The sequence below is a fragment of the Galleria mellonella genome, unplaced genomic scaffold (genome assembly GCF_026898425.1).
Source record: "Galleria mellonella isolate WM207_F2 unplaced genomic scaffold, CSIRO_AGI_GalMel_v1 utg133, whole genome shotgun sequence".
NCBI classification, from domain to species: domain Eukaryota; kingdom Metazoa; phylum Arthropoda; class Insecta; order Lepidoptera; family Pyralidae; genus Galleria; species Galleria mellonella.
This window is the reverse complement of record NW_026441990.1, coordinates 3,865,617-3,889,189: the sequence shown is the minus strand read 5'-3', so window position 1 is coordinate 3,889,189 and position 23,573 is coordinate 3,865,617. Positions and strand designations below refer to the sequence as shown.

Below are 23,573 nucleotides of genomic sequence, written 5' to 3'. Positions count from 1 at the left end.
CATACTCATGCAGTCGAGTCGCATAGTTTGGCAGCTAACAACAACACCACTTGAATTTTGTAGCCTTAAACCTATCTCTTGGGCGGTTAACATCAGCTGGTGTCTTGCAGTCAGTTGTATGTATCGATCTTGCCGTGTGGTTGTACACCTTTCTTGAACTGGGTGCTGCTCAGCAGGATCTCCCGTGTTAGTGTAACGCTGATGAAGACGGCGAATAACGCTTCTGTTGACACCAAAATACCGAGATACCTGAGATTGACTTCTTTACGCTTGCAACATCCCTACAGCTCTTTGCATTCCATCTGCGTTCAAATGACGTCGCTCCATGACGTAAAAAATATCGAAAATCCAAATTTGTTCAAAACTTTTTTCAAATTATTGTTTAAATCATAAAATTGGTACAGAATACTAAGTCTTAGTAAGAAAAGAAAATGCTATAAAATTCGAACAAATGCATTCGTTTTTGAATTTGTGAAAAAAAAAAAAAACAACTGATCCTTGATTTTTTTTACAACTAGCCAGTATGTCCTCTAGATCATTAAAGTTCACATAGGTATTACCTACTTGGTAAGAAATGTTATATTTGATTAACAATTTGAAATAGTATGTGTTGCTTAGAATTTTTTGATGTGTTTATTTTTTTAGCAAGAGCTCGAACTTGATTGATACTGTCACCTTTTTAGGGTTCCGTAATAAGACTAAACTTTTACCAAATAATAACTTTTAAAGTAAACTTTTTTTGGACGTAAAAGTGACCTCTGTTATAGTTATCTTTATCCTATTAACTAAAACTACATGAAATGAAAAAGGAAATAAAAATATGTAATTATTTAAAAATAATATATTTTTACCGATTAATAATCAAAAACAGAATTAAGAAATTCACTGCCTAAATCATTATAATCACTACCATCACTTTGATTATTTTCTTAAAGTTGTTACATATACTTCTGGAAAACAAAAAACAAAAACATTGTAATATTGAATTTTACAAGAATTGTTTATGTCAATCCTTTTCAGATTTCGAATTAAATCCTTAATCTTTTGTTTTGGTTCATCGTGTAAACCATCTGGATAACAAATAAATGAAATGCATGTAAAAGTCTTCTAAAAACTGTTACATTTTACATGTAATTATTTTTATGAGCGCTAAAAAATCAGTCGGATATCAAAATCTGAATACGTATATATCAATAATCATATAAATATATTTGTTGACGGAACAATTTCCTTGAAAATTCGTTGTTTTTTCACAAGTACTTGCTGCATGTCACTTTTATCCAACCATAATTCTTTATCATGGTAAATAACATGCCCGAACACTACTTTTAATAGATTTAGCAAGTTTAAATGCAAAATTAAGAAACAAATATGTGACGAAAGAATCAGGGATACTTAGTTTGACAAATAAAAAAGTTGTCAGTATGAAAGTTTACAAAAATGATGAGTGACACGACTCGCTGGCCAAAATCTACAATCGATATTCATTAATAATTAGATACACTAACTGATACCGGTTTTGTTAGTATGGCAACACAGAATTAAAAAAAAATATAATTTTGTAATTGTTTGTAAATACTGTTTATTATTCTTATTATTTATATTTTTTATTATAATGTGTTATTTGTTACATAATTAAAGTTGAAATAGACGAATTTTATGTGTTATTTATATCAGAAAAAATCTATATAATAACAATATTCTGTATTTCTGTAAGTTTATTTTTGTATTGAACCTGCAATTATTTATTAAAAAATATATGATAAATAAAACAAAATGAATGATATAGGTGTTATATATATGATTATTCCACAAGCGATCTAGTGTTTGTACTATTTTCCTAAATAATAAATCACTTTGAAAATTGTTTACCCAAGTTTGTTGTCAAATATCATCAGTTGATGTACTCTATGCCATTAATATAAGAGCCATTATATGTTATACATTTTTCAATGGTTCTTATCACTTATTATCACTTTTATTTAAACCTATTGTCATTATTTCGTTATCATTGGAGTCTGAGTGGAGCTGATAAGGAAACCTAATGAATTAGAAGCATTCTGTAGTTCCTTATATACTTACTGTTTTTTGTTGTTTTCATATTCAATTGTGAGTACCATTCTTTTTATTTTATTTTTTTATTTATAATAAATATTCTTCGACATATCCACTTGGCACCATCTAGTTCTAAACTAAGCAAGGCTTACTATCTGGGCTACATTATCTATTTAGCAGTGTGAGCAATTGCCCAGGCTACCCAGGCTAGGCTAAGGGCCCTACATCCCGACAAAAGTGTTCCTTATTAGTAGTTCTGTTCACATATTATAATCTTATTTTGAATTGAAAAGAATTCAATTTTAAATGTCAACAAAATTCTTATAATAATTTTTATTTAGAACTACATTCTTTTTTTTTTGCTGAAGTGGCAGTTGGCTGGTCATGTAGCTCAAAGAACTGACAACCAATAGCGCAGACAGGTTTTTAAGTGGCAACCCCATACACGTAAATGCAGTGTATGACTCTCTCCAACTAGATGAAGTAATGATCTCAAATGTGTTGTAAGGAGTCAGTGGATGCAGGTAGCTTGGGACTGCTCCTTATTGCAGTCTATGAGGGAGGCTTATGTTCAGCAGTGGACGGATAATTGCTGATATGGCAATGATAATTTTTTTTATAATTTGTATGTGGTGTCTTGTACTGTGAATAAATTAAGAATAGCATTTGCCTTTATAATATAAGTTTAACTTGTTCAACAGATTATATGCTACAATGAGTCCACCAAAAGGTTTCCAGTTTGCCATTGACCGTGGGGGTACATTCACTGATGTGTTTGCACGCTGTCCCAATGGAAAAATTCGTGTCATGAAGTTACTGTCAGTAGACCCACAGAACTATGATGACGCGCCTAGGGAGGCTATCAGGAGGATTTTACAGGAGGTATAATTTTTTAATCTCATTTTCGCTGTGGCTTCCGTATAACTAGGTTGTCCATGGTTTTCGTACCTCACAGGACATGTAAGATTCGTCAAATTGGTTTATCAGAGATACCAGCACTGCTTGCCATTGACATACATTTTGAATTTTAAGACTTTACTATTTTAAAGCAACATTCTTACATAGAGGGGAAAGGGATTGTTATGAATAGGGTTTAACAAATCTATCGCTTACTTATACTCAAGTTTTGCAAATAAAAATCTTGAATCAGTAAAAATACACCCTATCAGGTCTACATCCAAACATTTCTACCTGGAACCATTGTGGTGGAGTTCATCTCGATAAGCTTACTAATCAGTTTTTATGCTCATCTATGATTCCTTATTGACACCCCACCAGCATATACTGAGGAGTGGTTACAATTCCATTATAACACTTTAAAATTGGTTATTTGATTACAATAATTTTGTTCAATTTCGTTAATAATGGTTCTTGTAAGGCCAGTTATGTTGCGCTTTTTACTATATATATATAATATAATTGCTAATTAAATACTGGTTCATCTTATGAATAATGGTAGTTGACATCCTTAGAAAACGCCATGGACATGTTAATGCCCAGTAATTTTTCCGTATTTGCCGTATACTACTCTTCAAACCGAACCAAGCCATGCAAGCACAATTAATGTTTAACGGAAGAATTCCTAGTTGGACACGAGTACCCAAGCAGATATTAATATTTAAATAATAAATAAATTTATCTACAATTATCTCAGTTCTGCCAAGGCCATCTCGTCATCCATGACTTATTATTTATATAGAGATCATGCTACGAGTAATACGGTATGTAGGTATTAAACATTATTTATTAAGAGAAACAGGTTGATAATAAAAATGCTTGATATTGTAGTTCTCTTTATCTCGTCTTCATCAGTCGGAAAACATAAAGGCTAGATATGACAGAATTGTAAAATATAAGACAATAGAAAATCAGTATAAAAATATAAAAGGCGAATTATGATGGCCAGTAATACGCCACATCAGTTTTTAAAAATTATTGAATATAAAAAGTGCTCTGCTACCGAACTAAAACGTTAATCATAGGATACGTTGCATATAAATCTACTTACTATGAAAAATACATTGCATCTATTTTATATTGTACTTTGGAATTTTTCGAATGCAGTTTTGCCATGAATGTCAAAATTTTCATTGAGAATTTAATAAGCATTGCATGATTGATATTTTATTTCGCTTGGCTATCGATGGCTTCTAGGGAGGACCACGTGAAGGTCGACCTGACAGGGTATATTGCCAGCAATGGAATTGCTAGTCCGCGTTACTAACAATTCCTTCCCTCCCAATGGAATGCCTATTTTATTGGTTTACATTGACGTGATATCATTGCGGGTTGAAAAAAAAAACAATAACTTTCAATCTTTCATCGCACAAAATTATCATTGGTCATTGGTATTTTTGACTAAATAACGAGATTGTGGCGACAAGAGTACTGTCGGAAATCCCTGATGACCTTTATTTTTGTTTTATCACCTTGGTACGTCGTCAAAAATTTTCCCTAGGGATACAGGTTTATTTTAATGGGTGTAAATGGAATGGTAAATTTGCTTACGATATATTACGATAGGCGGGAATGGGGCCCCGTTACTAACAATCTTATTCCCCGCACTAGGGAGACAGGTATGTCAGAGCCGGCTCTGGTAGTAGGTATTTGTTAAGCTATGTATATATTATAAATTCTACTAATACTCTTCCAGAAAAACAAACACACACACACACACCCACATACACACAAACACACGCACGCACTCTACTAATTAATTTATATATTTGCACCGCTATTTATCGGAAATCTACATTACCTTAACAAACTAAGTACAATAGATGTCCTTGCGTTGGCAGCCAGGTAATCTGTAAGACAGGTAATCCCAGTACCGACATTAGTCTCTCACAGAGATTGTTTTGAATTGTAACCTATGTAGGTGTAAGTTTTATTATGTTATGGGTAAAATAAAATAAAATGATAAAAAAAAAAGTCGAAAGTGGGAATGTAAGAAGAGATTGCTCAGCGATAAGGCGATATACCTTTTGTATAATTTCTTATTACAGTTAAATATATTTACTATTTTATAAATGGTGCAATAAAGTGTAAATAAATAAATAAATGTCATCCAATGTATTTATTTCACAGGAAACCGGCAATGCTCTGGATGAAGATGGTAAAGTGAACACGTCCCTCATAGAGTCGATAAGAATGGGTACCACAGTGGCTACTAACGCGCTGCTCGAGAGGAAAGGCGCCAAAATGGCGCTTGTAATTAACAAAGGCTTCAAAGACCTGTTGTACATCGGCAATCAAGCGAGACCACACATATTTCAGCTGGTAAGTATTAACCGACTTCGAAAAAGGAGGGAGTTCTCAATACAGTGGTATTTTTTTTATGTTTGTTCCTTCATAACCCTGTCAGTTATAAATCTATTATTTATATTGTTTATTTTATTTGAAAGGATATACTTTTATATTAGTCTCATTGAAATTTGATCAAATTCGACTCAGTATTTGATTTAACAATAACTAACCACGATGGTTTCCAACCGCGTCGTGGTCGACCCGATAGGGTATATTGCTAGCAATAAAGCTGTTAGACCTCATTACTAAAAATCTTATTCCAAAATCGTTCTTATTGCGAAGTAAAATCTACTGGAAGATATGTATTTTGTATTCTAAATTAAAATATTTTTAATTTATTATGTTTATTTTAGCGCAAAAAAAAAATCAATGCCAAAAATATGTTTATTAGAGGTTAGAAGCTATCTTCTATACTTATAATAAATCTGTAGAGAGGTCAATTCTGTACATGAAATATATTTCCAAAATAACTATCAGGAGGTGATTAGTGATCGATTGTTGTCATTTTAAGATGTAAAAAAATATTCTTCATACTCCTGGGCAGGTTATAGTATAGTTTTCATCACGCTACGATCAATAGGAGCAGAGCAGTGAAGGGAAATGTTAAAAATGTCCACCCGTGCGACGCCGGGACGGGCCGCTAGTTATGAATAAGGGGAGAATAGAATTTATTTATTTATTTACTAGTACATATTTGTGTATAAGGCGAACTTAATGCTAGAAGCATTCTCTTCCAGTCAACCATAGGGAAGTGTCAGGTCAGGTCGACCTCCACGTGGTTCCCTCTGGAAACCATCGTGGTTAATTCTAGTGCAATTCATCACGATGGACTAACTGACCGGCTTTCACCGTCACCTATAATCCCTTACTGGTGCCCCACCAGCGTATACCGTTAGCGCAGGCGGGCTTACCATTCTATTATCATCCATTAAAAGAAAAAAATAAATAAAGGGTATTACTTACATGTATATAAACAAAAATATACTATATGCAACTTTAATTTTTTTTTTCAGGATATAAAGCGCCCCAGCGTGTTATATACTGAGGTGGTAGAAGTGGACTGCCGCGTCATTCCAGCATTGGAGGACAGATGTCAAATGAAGAAATCCTGGCCATCAGTCACCGGCACCACTGGAGAGAAGATTCTTATTGTCAAGGAAGTAGATGAGGAGGAGGTACGGCGTGACTTGAAGGCGTTGAAAGAGAAAGGGATAGACAGTATAGCTGTCGTCCTCGCGCATAGTTACACGTATCATGACCACGAAGTGAGAATAGGGAAAATTGCGAAAGGATTAGGTAAGTTATGTATGTACAGATTTTTTTTTTTTATATAACTTAGAATGGCAAACAAACTGACGACCCACCTGATGGAAAGTGGTAACCGTCGCCTATAGACATGAGCAGTATCATGGACATAACAGAGTATTCTATTTCGCTCACGATACCCCCCATGCGTTGCCATTCCTGAGGACTCAGATGTTATTCCTCTGTACCCAGTAAATTCACGCCATATCCCACCCTTCAAACCGAAACACAGCCATGCAAACACAACTGCTTCATGGTTGAAACACGAATGGGACAGAGGTACCCAAGCAATCGACTTTTGTACAAAGTTTAATAAATAAATGTATTATTTAACAACAGGGTTCAGCCAAGTGTCGCTGTCGCACGCAGTGACGTCGATGGTCCGCATGGTGCCGCGCGGGTTCACGGCGAGCGCGGACGCGTACCTCACGCCTCACATCAGGGACTACGTGCGCGGCTTCGCCAGCGGCTTCACCAACCACCTTGCCAACACCAACGTCTTGTTCATGCAGTCCGATGGCGGACTCACGCCTATGAATTTGTAAGTCTCTACATCTTTTCATCATATCAAGGCCTCCCCTAAGGGGGATTTTTGATTTGCCAGTAGTTGCCGCGCTTGGCAGGCAGGTTGGCAACCGCAGGTGGACCTTGCTGATGTTTTACTAGGGACGCTGCTGTCCATTTTTCGACCATTAAGTTTTCTTAGGCGCTCCTTACGACACCGAAGGTAGAGGAGGGGGCCTTTATTTATTATTTATATAAAGTAGTTAAATCCTATGACATGAGCATATAGACATGAGCAGTACCATGGACATAACAGAGTATACTGTTTCGCCTATGATACCTCCCATGCGTTGCCATTCCTGAGGACTCAGGTGTTATTTCTCTGTACTCAGTAAATTCACGCCATATCCCACCCTTTAAATCGAAACACAGCCATGCAAACACAACTGCTTCACGGTAGAAACACGTATGGGACAGAGGTACCCAAGCAATCGACTTTTGTACTAAGTCTCCCTCTGGCATATCTCAAGAGTAATGAAATATTTATGTTTTAGATTTAATGGATCCCGCGCCATTCTGTCGGGCCCCGCCGGTGGAGTGGTAGGCTACGCCATGACATCTTATCAAAAGGAGACGGGCCTTCCAGTGATTGGTAATTTGATGCTTTAAAAAAATAAATAAAAACAAACAAAAAAACTTCGTTTGGTAGTCGCTTGAAAAAGGGATTCTGGTTGTTATTTTTTTTTTTTAATATAGGAATGGAAAGGTAGGTAGGTATCTAAGCTATCGGTATGATAATATAGCAGAGTGTACTTACTGGTATTTAGTTAGTTAGTCCATTTTTTTTATTGGTAGAAAATGGAATAGTAACCCCACCTGCGCTATCGCTGGCGGGGCACCAGTGAAGGGTGATAGATGAGAATGAAAACAGGCCAGTTAGATAATATATCAGGAATTAACCATGATAGTTTCCAGGGGGAATCGCGAGGAGGTTGACTTGGTTGGGTATATTGCTAGCAATGGGATTCTCAATCTCCATTACTAACAATCCCTTTCCCCCCCAGTTAGTCCATTGTGATGGATTTGAAGAATAATGAATATAATAATGTTGTAAATAGCAGGATGCAGTAATAAAACATATATGTATTTGTGATATAAAATAATAAGTTTAGTGAAAAAATACGAGACATGTCTTATAAAAATCTGACACAGAACAAGCTTCAAAATAATACATTGTTCTAAAAAACCTCAGTGTCAACAGCCAGTATTAAAACTTTAACACGCCCTCTTAATCCTGGATGTTGACCAGCAACTGTTTGACCGCTGACTGATTGCCGCAATATATTACGATAGCGTTAATATGCCCCGTCACCTCGGAGAGTAAGACACGGACGTACACCACTTCTCTTACCGCCTCCAATAATACTATATACTCCGCCTCGGTAAACGAAGCCTTTTTCACCACTCGACAATCACGCGATATGAAATTATTCATCAGATCACGCCGTTCAGTCACATAATTTGTGGCTCCTGAGTTAATTTGCAACGAATTTTCTGTATCCGCAAGCAGTGTATATCGACAAAACACAGTAAAAAACTCTTTTCACTGCGACTTTTTTTTAAGATGCCATTTCTGTCTACACTTTCAGCACCACGGTTCCTTCTTATGATAATAAGACTGCTTCGCATTCCTTAACTCATCTTTGTCTCCTTACGCGTCACTTGTTCCGGATGTACTCGAAGCTGAAGTGCTTTTCTTCCAAGAAAACAAGCATTCATTCGATTCACCACGAGTTATCCAACGGTTTTCTTGTAATAATTTAGTCTTCACTAAACCAACTAATATTACAATTTCCGAGTGCTCACGTGCCATGGTCATGGATTCGTACTCCAATGGGAAACCTTGCAGCATAATTGCCCAAAGAAACTCATCATCGATAGTTTTATTCGTACTTGCTAACTGTAGAACATACAACAAAACTTGATCGACACACGCCTCCATATCAACAAAGTCTTCCAGTTTTATTGAACAAAGACGACGTAACGTCTTCAATCTCATACCAAGACCTTTGTCATCATATGCACCTTCCAGAGCATTCCAAACTTGATTTGCAGTTTTAGCTCTCATGAGATGAGAAAAAAAAAAAAACTTTTTCAACACAAATCAATGATTTTTCCTTGTCGTCCAGTCGTTTTCTGATTTTAGGTTACAAGCTATCATTTGCACTATATTCACAAATACATTTTCATATATTTTCAAAAGTAAAAGCATTCTGCATAACAAATTTTCAATCTACATTGTTCACGCGTCCTTTAAGTTTTTCAAAGGAGATCGGCGAATTACTCTTGTTAAATATCGTGAAAATTTTCTACTTACAGAGCTGGCCCATAACCTGTTGTAAATAGCAGGATGCAGTAATAAAACATATATGTATTTGTGATATAAAATAATAAGTTTAGTGAAAAAATACAAGACATGTCTTATAAAAATCTGACACAGAACAAGCTTCAAAATAATACATTGTTCTAAAAAACCTCAGTATCAACAGTCAGTATTAAAACAACAAATAATAATACGTCTCTGTGCTTCTGCCGGGGGTGGTCATGTTATTAATATATATATATTAATTTTTTTTATAAACTTAGAATGGCAAACAAGCTGACGGAAAGTGGTAACCGTCGCCTATAGACATGAGCAGTAGCATGAACATAACAGAGTATACTGTTTCGCCCATGATACCCCCCATGCGTTGCCATTCCTGTGGACTCAGGTGTTATTCCTCTGTACCGTGTAAATTCACGCCATATCCCACCCTTCAAACCGAAACACAGCCATGCAAACACAACTGCTTCACGGTTGAAACACGAATGGGACAGATATCGACTTTGTACAAAGTCTCCCTCTGGTCATGTTATTAATATATATATATATATATTAATATATTTTATTACCAGGTTTCGACATGGGCGGCACGTCGACGGACGTGTCTCGTTATGCGGGCGCATTGGAACACGTCCACGAGGCCACCACGGCTGGAGTCACCATACAGGCGCCGCAGCTCGGTTTGTCAGTTTGTTTACTAGCTTTTTGCCCGTGATTTTGTACTGTTAGTGTTTAATTAAAAAAAAAAAAAAAAACTATTTCCCACACGCCGAAATTATTTATTTTATTTTTATTTTTATTTTATTTTATTTTACTTTGAAAGGGAAACATACAATATCTAAAACATATAAAAAAGTATACATAACCATAACATAAATCAGTAAAGTTTCCACAATAAACTAAACTAAATAATCGAGAGCAGATGATTATTAATATTATATATGATATATTATTTAATTTTTTTTTTGTACACAGCTAATAGTACACTTTCATTGATTTGAAGGTTCACTTTGACTTGCGACGCGCGAGACCCTTGGTTCAGGGTTTTATTGCGCCTAGATGAATCTAACTAGTTAGTTTTACTGGCCAGACCGGCGGGCAGAAACCGGAGGGCCTACCATGAAATGGTTTCCGAAATTTCCGAGCCGAACGAAATACAAATTTGTTGTTAAAATTACATTATACTTACCGTTTAAAAACATTAAAAATATATTAATTATTCCTTTGGACTTTTATGATAAGATTTATCGGCGAACGAAGTGTTAAGCTCCATTTACTGGGCCGATTTAGGTATGAATAAAAACACGAAATTGAGTCCGAAACTTCGGAATTTCATTTCGTGGTAGGCCCCCAGGTCCGTAGTTGGACAGTAATTTGTTTAGCTAAATTACGACTGATTGATTTAGAGTTTATATAGACATAATACTGCTGATTTAATTGGGAATAAATGATATTGCTAGTCAGCAATAATATGTCTATATGCTAAGGTTTTTTTTTGGTGGATGTAAATGGGATGGTAATCCCGCCTGCGCTACCGGTATACGCTGGCGGAGCACCAGTGAAGGGTGATCGATGAGAATGAAAACAGGCCAGTTAGCCCATCATAATGAATTCATCAGGAATTAACCATGATAGTTTCCAGGGAGAACCGCAAGGAGGTCGATCTGGTTGGGTATATTGCTAGCAATGGGATTTTTAGTCTCCATTACTGACAATCCCTTTCCTCCCTATATGCTAGCGTTGTAACAGTATGCGTGGATCTTAGAAAAATAGGAGGTCGCTTTGCATTTTGGTGGCCAACAGACCGAGTCGTCGTCTTACGTGTAAAGGGTACTAGACGTGTCACAACACATATTTTGTTCTTTCGATAAACTATAAATAATGAAATAATTATATATAAATATATATGTTATAAAAAAAGAAAGACGAAGAAAGAAATAATTTATATAAGTACCCGCATGTCGGTATAACGATTTCAGGCCATTTCATAATACACGATGACCTCTCGATGACGGTTTTACGTGCCCTCCGAAGGGTGAAGAGTGATTATATTTGAATGGTGTGCAGACATCAACACGGTGGCGGCGGGCGGCGGGTCGATGCTGTTGTTCCGGTCGGGGCTGCTGGTGGCGGGGCCCGAGTCCGCGGGGGCGCAGCCCGGGCCTGCGTGCTACCGCAAGGGCGGCCCGCTCGCGCTCACCGACGCCAACCTGCTGCTAGGTACGTGTAGTGCACGCTGTGTCAATGTGAATGTGAAAAAGACTCCATTTTCCGCGCTTAGCCTCTCATTTGGGCCGTTGTGCGTATGAGTCGTGGCTAGTACAGCCAACCTAGCTCCGCCCAGAAGCGCAGAAGCTTCCTGGGATCTTCACAGGGAGCGACCTCACCGTTCCGAGGATTTCTAAACGTTGATGGGCCACAGCCTCACATTCCAGGATTACGTGAGCACCTGTTTCTTCGGCGTCGAAACAGCCTCGACATAGAGCGCTGTCTGTGGCTCCTATTTGTATAAATGTTTGTTTAATGCCCAATGGCCCGTTATTGTCCCTATCATTATTTTGAGGTTTTTTCTATCTAGATGTAATAAACGTTTTGATAGTCGTTGATTCAACGTAGGTACGGCCAATTTTGATTGTCTGCAATCAGTAGCCTGTATCCATCTTTGGTTTTATATGTCAGCGGATCTTTGACGAATCCATATTCGAAGTCCCAGCACACACTATGTTAGGCTACCGCCATGTTTTTTTTTTTATGGATGATAATGGAATAGTAACGTGCGCCTGCGTTCACGGTATACACTGACGGGGCACCAGCGAGGGATGATAAAGTGAGGATGGAAGCAGGTCAGTTGACCTATAGTGATGAATTCTTAAAAAAACAATCAAGATGGTTTCCAGGAGGTTTTCCATGTGGAGGTCGACCTGATAAGGCATATTGTTAGCAATGGGACCTCTAGTCCCATTACTAACAATTCCTTTCCGCCCGCTACTACCGTGTTAGGCTATCGTCAGCTTAGGCTAGCGCTATTGTAGGCTATTGTCACATTAGGTGAGCTTACCCACATACAAGAGTCTCTCCATTACCTCTTTCAAGGAAAAGTTGATATTACCTTTTCTTTCCCTCGATTCATAACTTTTTTTTTTTAATTTAACTTCATGTGTGTCTTTAGAATGTTCTTAAAAGTTGCTGCAAATAAAGAGCACTTATATGGTTATATATAGACAGTATTCATTATATCAGGTCGCCTCCTGCCCGAGTACTTCCCCAAAATATTTGGCCCGTCTGAGAACGAGCCACTGGACCGGGAAGCCACTGTGACCGCCTTCAAGAAGATGACCGAAAACATTAATAGTTTCTTAAGACAAGATGGCGGCAAAGAGGTATGTAGCTGCGTAGTCGCTAAATGTTATTTGTAGGGGGTTTCCATAGTTTTAGTTAGAAATTTTTGATTTGTAATATTTTTTTTTATGCAACTTAGAATAGCAAACAAGCTGACGGTCCACCTAATAGAAAGTGGTAACCGTCGCCTATAGACATGAGCAGTACTATGGACATAACAGAGTATACTGTTTCGCCCATGATCCCCCCCCCCCCCATGCGTTGCCATTCCATTAAAGAGTATCTAGCGAGTAATAATAATAATTTCTATTACGGATAACAAGGATCCATTTTTGTTAGTAACAATTGATTTAAACTATCTTAGTAGAAAAAAAACAAAGCAAATCATTTTATGGCCCCTATAATAATTTTGACCCACAATGGGAGGATCGGGCTATCGTATTTATTACATAATGCCCTCAGAATGCTGTTACTGCTGCCACGCAATCGGTATAAAAGAGGTACGTCTGATGGCATAGTATATATAGAGTAATATTGGCCATGTTTTATTTTCGAAAAACCGTTTAAAGCCAGGTCTACCAGAGGGAGACTTTGTACAAAAGTCGATTGCTTGGGTACTTTTGTCCTATTCCTGTTTCAACCGTGAAGCAGTTGTGTTTGCATGGCTGTGTTTCGGTTTGAAGGGTGGGATATGGCGTGAATTTACTGGGTACAGAGGAATAACACCTGAGTCCTCAGGCATGGCAACGCATGGGGGGTATCATGGGCGAAACAGTATACTCTGTTATGTCCATGGTACTGCTCATGTTTATAGGCGACGGTTACCACTTTCAATCAGGTGGGCCGTCAGCTTGTTTGCCATTCTAAGTTGTATAAAAAAAAAAAGGTCGAATCATTAATAATGCATAAAAAGTTTTTTTTTACATGCTAAAAGATCACTTTTGAATCACTTCGAATTTTGTTATTTTCTAGATGACTATGGAGGAGGTGGCGATGGGCTTCATTAACGTTGCTAACGAGGCCATGTGCAGACCGATCAGGTAATAAATCCTAACCTAAATGATCTTAAGGGGAGAAGGGATTGTTAGTAATGGGGAGGTTAGTTCCCATCGCTATCAATATACCTTTTCAAGTCGACCTCCACGCGGTTCCCCCTGGAAACCATCGTGAGTAATTTATCGTTGATATCGTCACGATGGGCTAACTGACCTGCCTTTTCATTCTCACCAATCATCTCTCACTGGTGGCCCGTCAGTGTATGGTATACTGATAGCGCAGGCGCGGTTACCATTCCATGATCATCCATCAAAAAAAAAAACCCAAATGAATTCATAATTTATTTATAATATCTATTTATTAATTAAGGAACACCAACAGTATATTGCATTATAATACATATAACAAACATTAAATACAATACAATATTAATGCACATGCCCACTAAAGGTATTCACAGCATTTGCTTTAACATAATTATACAGTATGAAATGAAGTAAACAGTTGGCGTGAATTAACTGGGTACAGAGGAATAACACCTGAGTCCTCAGGAATCGCAACGCATGGGGGGCATTATGGGTGAAACAGTATACTCTGTTATGTCCATGGTACTGCTCATGTCTATAGGCGACGGTTACCGCTTTCCATCAGGTGGACCGTCAGCTTGTTTGCCATTCTAAGTTGTATAAAAATAAAGTTATATGGAAATAAATAATACTAGACTACAAATATTTTAGAAGTTGCGTTATTAGTTATGGATCGATAATAATTATCTATTTAATAGATGAGAGGGTATTACTCTGTACCCTGTAAATTCACCGCCTTATCTCACCCTTCAAACCGAAACACAGGTGCCCAAGCAAACGACTTTTGTACGAAGTCTCCCTCTGGTAGATAGATTAAAAGATATGATATGATATGACGCCCCTGTGTCAGGGCACTGACGACGGCTCGGGGCCATGACGCGTCGCAGCACGCGTTAGCATGCTTCGGCGGCGCCGGCGGACAACACGCCTGCGCAGTCGCACGGCGGCTCGGCGCCTCGCTCGTGCTCGTGCACAAGTACGCCGGTGAGTTACATTACTAACTGTAACTGAGGTGGGGACGAAAGGGATTGTTAGTAATGTAGTCTAACTGACCCATTGCTAGCAATACATTGCTAGCAATACCATCGTGATTAATCAGGTCAATTAGCTGCTATTTTTTTTTGATGGGTGAAAATGGTATGGTAACCCCGCCTGCGCTAACGGGATACGCTGGCGGAGCACCAGTGAAGGGTGATAGATGAGAATGAAAACAGGCCAGTTAGCCCATCATGGTGAATTCATCAGGAATTAACCATGATAGTTTCCAGGGAGAACCGCGTGGAGGTCGACCTGGTTGGGTATATTGCTAGCAATGGAATTCTCAGTCAACATTACTAACAATCCCTTTCCTCCCTAATTAGCTGCTATTGACCTGCTATTTTATTATCACTTATCACTATATTCTTCACTAGTGCCCCGCCAGCGTATACTGTTAGCACAGACGGGACTACCATTCTATTATCATCCATTAAAAAAATTCGGCTATCAAAGATATGTCAAATGCGGCGCCGGTCCTTAGATACCTCACCTCAGCAGTTTTTTTTTTATATGGGTGATAATGGAATGATAACCCCGCCTGCGTTATCGGTATACGCTGGCGGGGCACCAGGGAGGGATGATAGGTAAGGATGAAAGCAGGTCAGTTAGCCCATCGTGACGAATTTCACAAGAATTAACCACGATGGTTTCCAGGGGGAACCACGTGGAGGTAGACCTGATAGGGTATATTGTTGGTAATGGGGCTGCTAGATCCCATTATGAACATTGTCTGCGCGCCGGTAGATTGTAGCGTGCGTGGTGTGCAGGCATCCTGTCCGCGTACGGCATGGCGCTGGCGCAGGCGGTGCAGGAGGAGCAGCAGGCGAGCGCGGCGCCGTACTGCCGCGACCAGTTCCCGCACCTCGACTCGCAGCTGTCGCTGCTGGCCGCCGTCGCAAGGGACAAGCTGCGCGCCCAGGTATACCTCAACAAAACAACCTCTCCAATATTATTTTATAGGGGGAGAAGTTATTGTTAATAATGGGGGGTTTTTTATTGGATGAAAATGATATGGTAACCCCGCCTGTGCTAATGGGATACGTTGACGGAGCACCAGTGAAGGGTGATCAATGAGGATGAAAACAGGCCAGTTAGCCCTCATGATGAATTCATCAGGAATTAACCATGATAGTTTCCAGGGGGAACCGCGAGAAGGTCGACTTGGTTGGATGTATTGCTAACAATGGGATTCTTAGTCTCCATTACTAATAATCCCTTTCCCCCCAATAATGGGGGTTAGTAGCCCCATTTATAGCAATATACTATATCAGGTCAACCTCCTCGTGGTTCTCCCTGGAAACCATCATGATTGATTTATTGTTAAATTCGTCACGGTGGGTTCTAACTGACCTGCTTCATTCTCACCTATCATCCTTCACTGGTGCCCCGCCGGTGTATACCGATAGCGAAGATGAGGATGCTATTCTATTATCGTCCATTAAAATATTTATTATTTATTTATTCATTAAAAATAATTATAACATTATAACAGCAAAAGCCAAATCAATGTTATAAATCTAGCGTGCTGACATACAAAGTTATAATAAATGTACTATAACCCGACTCTAGATATGTATATATATATATTGTTTTTTTTCTATTGTGCTACTAGGAAGTCGATGAAAGTCTGCACTCTAGCGCATAGAAGTATCGTTCGATAAGAAGTGCGGGTGGTGACGTACTAAAGTGAAAGTTAAATACATTTATTTATTTATTTATAAAAGACACACCAACAATATGCTCACAATAATTAAGCAGACAATATACAATGTTATTAGTAAGTAAAAGAAAAAAACTACTATTCAAAAATGCTTAAATCTATGTTTGAACAAAAAAATCTCACTCCTCCACTACCAAGCTTAAGGCCATATGAACACATCAATTAAAGGTGTATACAGCTCTCACAGATAAGCGTCAATGTACACTAACTAACAATTATACAATTAGAAAAGACCTAACTACCAATCCATATAATTAATAAGCCTAGTAAACTGCACTAAAGAATTACCAAAGATGTCGATATCATGGTCAACGTTTACGGCTTTATTATACGATGACAACGTTCTGTTGAGGGGAGAATTGGATCCTAAGTTAGTAAACACATGATTCATTCATACATACAATATCAGTCTTTAGTAAAACGAGATTAATTTTGGCAAAGATTGGCGAGATTAATTTATGATGATATGTATAATCTATGACCTTCTCCATCTCATAAAGTACGTGTATACTAAATTGCATCGTGATTGGTTAAGCCGTTAAGGCGTTATGAGCAAAATTTCCCTTATGGGGAAGGCTTATGTCCAGCAGTGGACAGTTAACGGCTGAAATAATAATAATTTGTAATTACTTGTTTTGTTTTTGTTTATTGCAGGGCTTCTCAAACTCTCAAATAGTAACAGAGCCGTACTTACATCTGCGCTATGCTGGCACTGACTGCGCCCTGATGGTCTCCCCAGTGCCTGGTGATTCGCCAACGGCCTGCCTCCATGGCGATTTCTACACTGCTTTTGTCAACAGGTAATAAATAATAATAAAAAGTTTTACTAGAGCGAGATTGTAATTCAAGTTGTCTGCTCGGGTACCTTTGTCCCATTTGTGTTTCGGTCTTCAAATATGGCTAATATATCAGTTTAAAGGGTAATAATCATCATGATTTCAGTCATTAATTGCCCACTGATATTTTAAAGAGTTCTTTACATTCTAGATACAAGAATGAGTTCGGTTTCACACTGTCAGATCGTGATGTCATTGTTGATGATATACGTGTACGGGCTGTGGCAGTGAGTCAAGTGCCTGAGGAGGTGGCGCCACCTAGCGGGAAGGGCATCAAGCCGGTTCCAGAGAAGGTAAGCGTATCACAGTACAGTATTACCACACTGTAAGGAATAACCAGTAAGCAATCTCTTCCAGGCTACCTTTGGATGGAGAGGAGTAGTTATAAACAAGTGATTATAACTACTCCTCTTCAAACCAGATATATATATATATATATATATATATATATATATATATATATATATATATATATATATATATATTTATAAATAAGTATATACATCATAGTTCCAGAGATAAGTGTATTCAGTTCAAAGAATTCTTATTAATTCTTTATATTAGTGTAAATTAGACACTTGGCAAATTAATATAGAAACATTATTAACAATCCAAAATTATATTCCAATAATTATTGTGTGATATAAAAAAAAAAAACTCGAAGCAGAACGGATTTGAACCCGCACGTCCTAGTCTAGTTCACTGTCTTAAAAATGTATATTAATTTTGTGTTTTTGCTACGCTACCGGCAATGACATCATTTTGCCCTTCTTCTTTTTGCCCAGCTTACACTCCCCTGAATCGGGCCCTGTAAACATTATATGTACTGTCCACAGACTACGAAGGTATACTTCGAGGGTGGCTACCAAGACACCGCGATATATCAGTTGGAAAAGCTACGTCCCGAGCAGCAGATCTTCGGGCCGGCCATCATCATGGACAGTTTGTCCACAATACTTATTGAACCAGGTAATGCAATAATAAATCCTGTTATATCATCCATTAAGTGTTTACTCCTAAACATAGGCCGTCCTAATAAGGGGAGTTTTGCCAGCAAATGTTACTCTATTGTTGAGCGATAGAGCAGCAGCATCCCTCCTTAAACATTACCAAAGCCTAACTGTGATTGCCAACTCGTTTGCCAAATATGGCAACTATTGACAAATCGTCACAAAAGGGGAGGCTTACGTTCAACAGTGCTCAGTTAAAGACTAATGTAATTATGATGATAGAATAACTACATGGGACAAATAAAAGAAACACTAGGTGTCATGTCGTATAGGGAGGTCAAGGATATGGCCTGGGATAGAACTGGCTGGAAGAAGAGGCATGAATTAGTTGCATCGACAAGATGAAACTCTTAAATGAAAAGACTATAGATTGTCTACGATAACATGGCACGCCCCTCCAATGTTCAAAGAATTAAAAATGTGTGAGTAAAAAAATTTACAAGGTTTCTACCAAGGAATGTAATACTTCTCTGGCCGGACCATAACTGAAGATGTTTCCTTACTAACACAAACAGAGCACCACGTCTGTATATGTTCACACACATTGAAGTAAAAAATTGTATGCGCGTGCCATGTTAATGCAGGATCTATACTTACATAATCTTTACTTCAGTTTTATAACTAATATCGTCAGGGGGAAAAGGGATTGTTAGTAATGGAGTCTAATTTCCCCATTACTATCAAATAGACCCTATCGGGTCGACCTCCAAGCGGTTCCCCCTGGAAACTATCGTGGTTTATTCTAATGGACTCTATTCCGATGGCATTCGTCACGATAGGCTAACTGACCTGCTTCCATCGGGGGGAAAGGGATTGTTAGTAATGAGATTTAACAGCCCCATTGCTAGCAATACACCCTATCAGGTCGACCTTCACGCGGTTTTCCCTGGAGACCATAGTGGTTAATTCTTGTTCAATTGATCACTATGGGCCAACTGACTTTCCTTCATCCTCACCTGTCACCCTTCATTGGTACCCCGCCAGCGTATACCGATAGCGCAGGCGGGGCTACCATTCCATCTTCACTCATTAAAAAAAAAACCTGCTTTTATTGTCACCTATCATCGCTCCTGGTGCCCCGCCAGTGTATACCGATAGCGCAGGCGGGGTTGCCATTTTATTATCACCTGTAAAAAAAAAACTAATATCATCATAAATAATCATCGTAAGAAATAAATCAATATCTATTTTCCAGATTGTCGCGCGGACATAACCAAATATGGCGATATCCGTATAACAGTGGGCACGGGACAACCAAAGCGGGTCACTACCGACCTAGATTCAATACAGTTGAGCATATTCTCACATCGGTTTATGTCCATAGCGGAACAGATGGGCAGGTAAATTGACACTTTTAATGTATTTCACATCTATTTTATTAATTTATTTATTCATTAGTACATATATGTTTACATGGCGAACTTAATGCTAGAAGCATTCTTTCCTAGTCAACCATAGGGAAGTGTGAATACACAAATGCAGTACTAGTAATAATTAATATACATACATACTAAAATTACATATAACAAATATACTTACACATATATAAAATATATTATATTATACATATATAAAATATATTATATTATACGGAAATGAGAGTAATACATAGTACTTACTGATTTTACTTATCTATCTGTCGATTCAGTACACACTAACATACTGCTAGGCATTTTTTGCGCCATTTGCATTTGATGTAACACCCTTTCTGTCTATCCTATTTAAGAGCTGCGCCCTTGTCGGTGGAGCTCTTGCCACTCACTATGATTTTCAGTGAGTCTCTTCACCTTTTGATACGACACGACACCAACTCCTTCCTTGATCTGCCTGATGCAACTATGCCTTGGTCCCCCCCTTCCCCTCCTTTCTTCTATCTTACCTTCTATTATAATGTTCATAAGTTGGTCGTGTCGTATCAAGTGTCCCAACATTTTTTCCCTTCTGTACTCAATAGTTTTTATAATTTGTCTCTTTTCTGAACCCTAAGTAGGACCTTTTCTATAATGTATGAAAATGGAATTATAACCCCATAATGAAGAGTGATTCGTGTCATAAATGTGTGTTACCAGCATAGAAAAACCACAAGAGGAAGGGTACATGGCAACACAATAACACCGCTGGCATGAATTTACAGGGTACAGAGGAATAACACCTGAGTCCTCAGGAATGGCAACGTATGGGGGGTATCATGGGCGTAACAGTATACTCTGTGATGTCCATGGTACTGCTCATGTCTATAGGCGACGGTTACCACTTTCTACCAGGTGGGCCGTCAGCTTGTTTGCCATTCTAAGTCGTATATAAAAAAAAGCTCTCTCCTTTGTAATCGCATCTCGTTGTAATGATACGTGCTCGGAGTAAAATATTAATTTCACATCGCGGTCTTTTTATTACTGCAATATCAACCAACAGCTAGAGTTTTGTCTCTTGTCTATTTTAAATTTCTGTACAGTGATTATCAGCCATTTACTGTCCACTGCCCCTAAATCTCCCCTCTAAGGGTTGCCAGTAAGTGCCACGCTGTGTAGACGGATTGGCAACCGCATTTTTTTTTATAAGTGAAAATAGAATGGTAACCCTGCCTACACTACCGGTATACGCTGGCGGGGTACCAGTGAAGGGTGATAGATGAGAATGAAAACAGGCCAGTTTGCCCATCATGATGAATTCATCAGGAATTAACCGTGATAGTTTCCAGAGGGAATCGCGTGGACGCTGACTTGGTTAGGTATATTGCTAGCAATGGGATTCTTAATCTCCATTACTAACAATCCCTTCTCCCCTGGCAACCACAGTTAGGTTTGATGATGTTTCAAGAGAGACTCACTAGTCACCTCTCGCGATACTAACTGTATAGGAAGGGATGGTTTGTTCAATGTTGGGACCACACCGCAAGTATTCAGTTTTAAATGAACATTTCTGTCAGGGTGCTGCAGCGGACGTCGATTTCTGTGAACATAAAGGAGCGGCTGGACTTCTCGTGCGCCTTGTTCGGCCCCGACGGCGGCCTGGTCTCCAACGCTCCGCACATACCCGTCCACCTCGGCGCCATGCAGGAGACTGTGCAGTATCAGGTAATTCATGAATACTAGATGCTTCCCATTATTTATTTTTTTAATGGATGACAATGGAATGGCCTGCGTTAACGGTATACACCAGTGAGGGATGATAGATGAGAATGAAAATAAGCAGGTCAATTAGCCTATCGTGATGAATACGAGGTTTGTCCGGAAAGTATTCAGTTTTTTAAAAATTTTATTTTACAATTATTCAGAACATTTTATCCCCTGTCACATAATGCACTTGTGCTGCAGCGGACGTCGATTTTTTTTATCTCATGAAATGCATAAAGGGAACAAGAAGAAGTCACACGGCCAAATCCGGCGACGGTCACCTTTTTACTCAAAAACTCACGGACAACAAGAGAGGTGTGGGCAGGGGCATTGTCGTGGTGAAGAATCGGCCCCGACGGCGGCCTGGACGAACTCGTGCCACACGAGCTTTGAGGCCGCACATCGACGTAGAATTTTCCATCAACTCGGCAATCCCCGCCATGCAACATTGTCTCGAGCCACTTGTGGACAGCATCAGGTAATGTTCTGATGAATACTAGATGCTTGCCGAGTGAATGATTACGCGCTGCTCTTCAACGCTAACGGTATACACCAGTGAGGGATGATAGATGAGAATGAAAATAAGCAGGTCAATTAGCCTATCGTGATGAATACACTTAGAATTCGGCACGATGGTTTCCAGGGGATGGTTACCAGGTAGCAATAGGGGCAATAGACCTTCTATTGCTACCTGGTTGGGTATATTGCTAGCAATAGGGCCCTTAATCTACATTACTAACAATCCCTTCCCCTCCTCCCATCGGGTTTACCCGCGAATTAGTATTAATATTTAACTCTTTATTGCAAAAATATATAAACGATTCAAGTAAAATATAAGTAACTAAAGTACAGATTAAAATACGGTGCAGTTAGGTTTTGGTGATGTTTTAAGAGGTATGCTGCTGCCCATCCCTTGACTATTAACCAGAGGGAGACTTTGTACAAAAGTCGATTGCTTGGGTACCTCTGTCCCATTCGTGTTTCAACCGTGAAGCAGTTGTGTTTGCATGGCTGTGTTTCGGTTTGAAGGGTGGGATATGGCGTGAATTTACAGGGTACAGAGGAATAACACCTGAGTCCTCAGGAATGGCAACGCATGGGGGGTATCATGGGCGAAACAGTATACTCTGTTATGTCCATGGTACTGCTCATGTCTATAGGCGACGGTTACCACTTTCCATCAGGTGGGCCGTCAGCTTGTTTGCCATTCTAAGTTGTATAAAAAAAAAAAACTTCCTTTAGTCGCCTCTTACAACACGCATGGAAAAGAAAGGGGTGGCCCATTCTACGCCGCGATTATACGGTAATTCTCCTTGTATTGCAGATGAAAGTCCGCGGTGACTCCCTGAAGCCTGGTGACGTGTTACTGGCGAATCACCCCAAAGCTGGTGGCTCTCACCTCCCCGACTTTACCGTTATCACACCCGTGTTCCACAAGTACGTATATGAAATATTTTGTTCAATTCAAATTTTCGATTGATTTTTTACTATCTAAAAAATCGATCTTATTAATAACTATATATAATGACAACAATAAGCTTTTAATTAGCTTGCTGTTGTCATTTTTATTTAATTATCAAGTTATTATAACTGTAAGGTTCCTCAAAAATAATAAATAAATAAATAATAATTTAAAAATTGGATTTAACAAGGTGGATTGTTTATCGAAATGTTTCTTTGACAGTGTTTTGTGTATTTTTTTATGCACCATAGAATGGCAAACAAGTTGACGACCCGCCTTATGAAAATTGGTAATGGTCGCCTATAAAAACGAACAGTACCATGGACGTAATAGAGTATACTGTGTCGCCTATGATACCCTTCGTGTGTTGCCGTTCCTGAGGACTAAAGGGTTACGCCTCTGTACCTTGTAATTCCATTA

At 38.7% G+C, this 23,573-nt stretch overlaps 1 protein-coding gene across 2 annotated transcripts in view; it reads left to right on the top strand.

Moving 5' to 3' along the window:
* Positions 1-1,555: 1,555 nt before the first annotated feature.
* Positions 1,556-23,573, top strand: part of LOC113522139 (5-oxoprolinase) — a 35,229-nt gene continuing 13,211 nt past the window's right edge. The window contains exons 1-18 of one of the 2 annotated variants that reach the window (XM_052903193.1): positions 1,556-1,712; positions 2,757-2,937; positions 5,143-5,334; positions 6,375-6,657; positions 7,006-7,207; positions 7,725-7,822; positions 10,126-10,233; positions 11,621-11,773; positions 12,794-12,933; positions 13,865-13,932; positions 14,825-14,958; positions 15,780-15,931; positions 17,387-17,532; positions 17,720-17,861; positions 18,405-18,537; positions 19,774-19,918; positions 21,505-21,652; positions 23,016-23,128. In XM_052903193.1, coding sequence (XP_052759153.1) covers positions 2,770-2,937; positions 5,143-5,334; positions 6,375-6,657; positions 7,006-7,207; positions 7,725-7,822; positions 10,126-10,233; positions 11,621-11,773; positions 12,794-12,933; positions 13,865-13,932; positions 14,825-14,958; positions 15,780-15,931; positions 17,387-17,532; positions 17,720-17,861; positions 18,405-18,537; positions 19,774-19,918; positions 21,505-21,652; positions 23,016-23,128 — 2,525 coding nt within the window. In that variant the 5' untranslated portion in view covers positions 1,556-1,712; positions 2,757-2,769. Of the gene's footprint in view, positions 1,713-1,859; positions 2,110-2,756; positions 2,938-5,142; positions 5,335-6,374; positions 6,658-7,005; positions 7,208-7,724; positions 7,823-10,125; positions 10,234-11,620; positions 11,774-12,793; positions 12,934-13,864; positions 13,933-14,824; positions 14,959-15,779; positions 15,932-17,386; positions 17,533-17,719; positions 17,862-18,404; positions 18,538-19,773; positions 19,919-21,504; positions 21,653-23,015; positions 23,129-23,573 lie in introns of those variants that run through there. The other variant, XM_052903192.1, reaches the window with a different exon arrangement.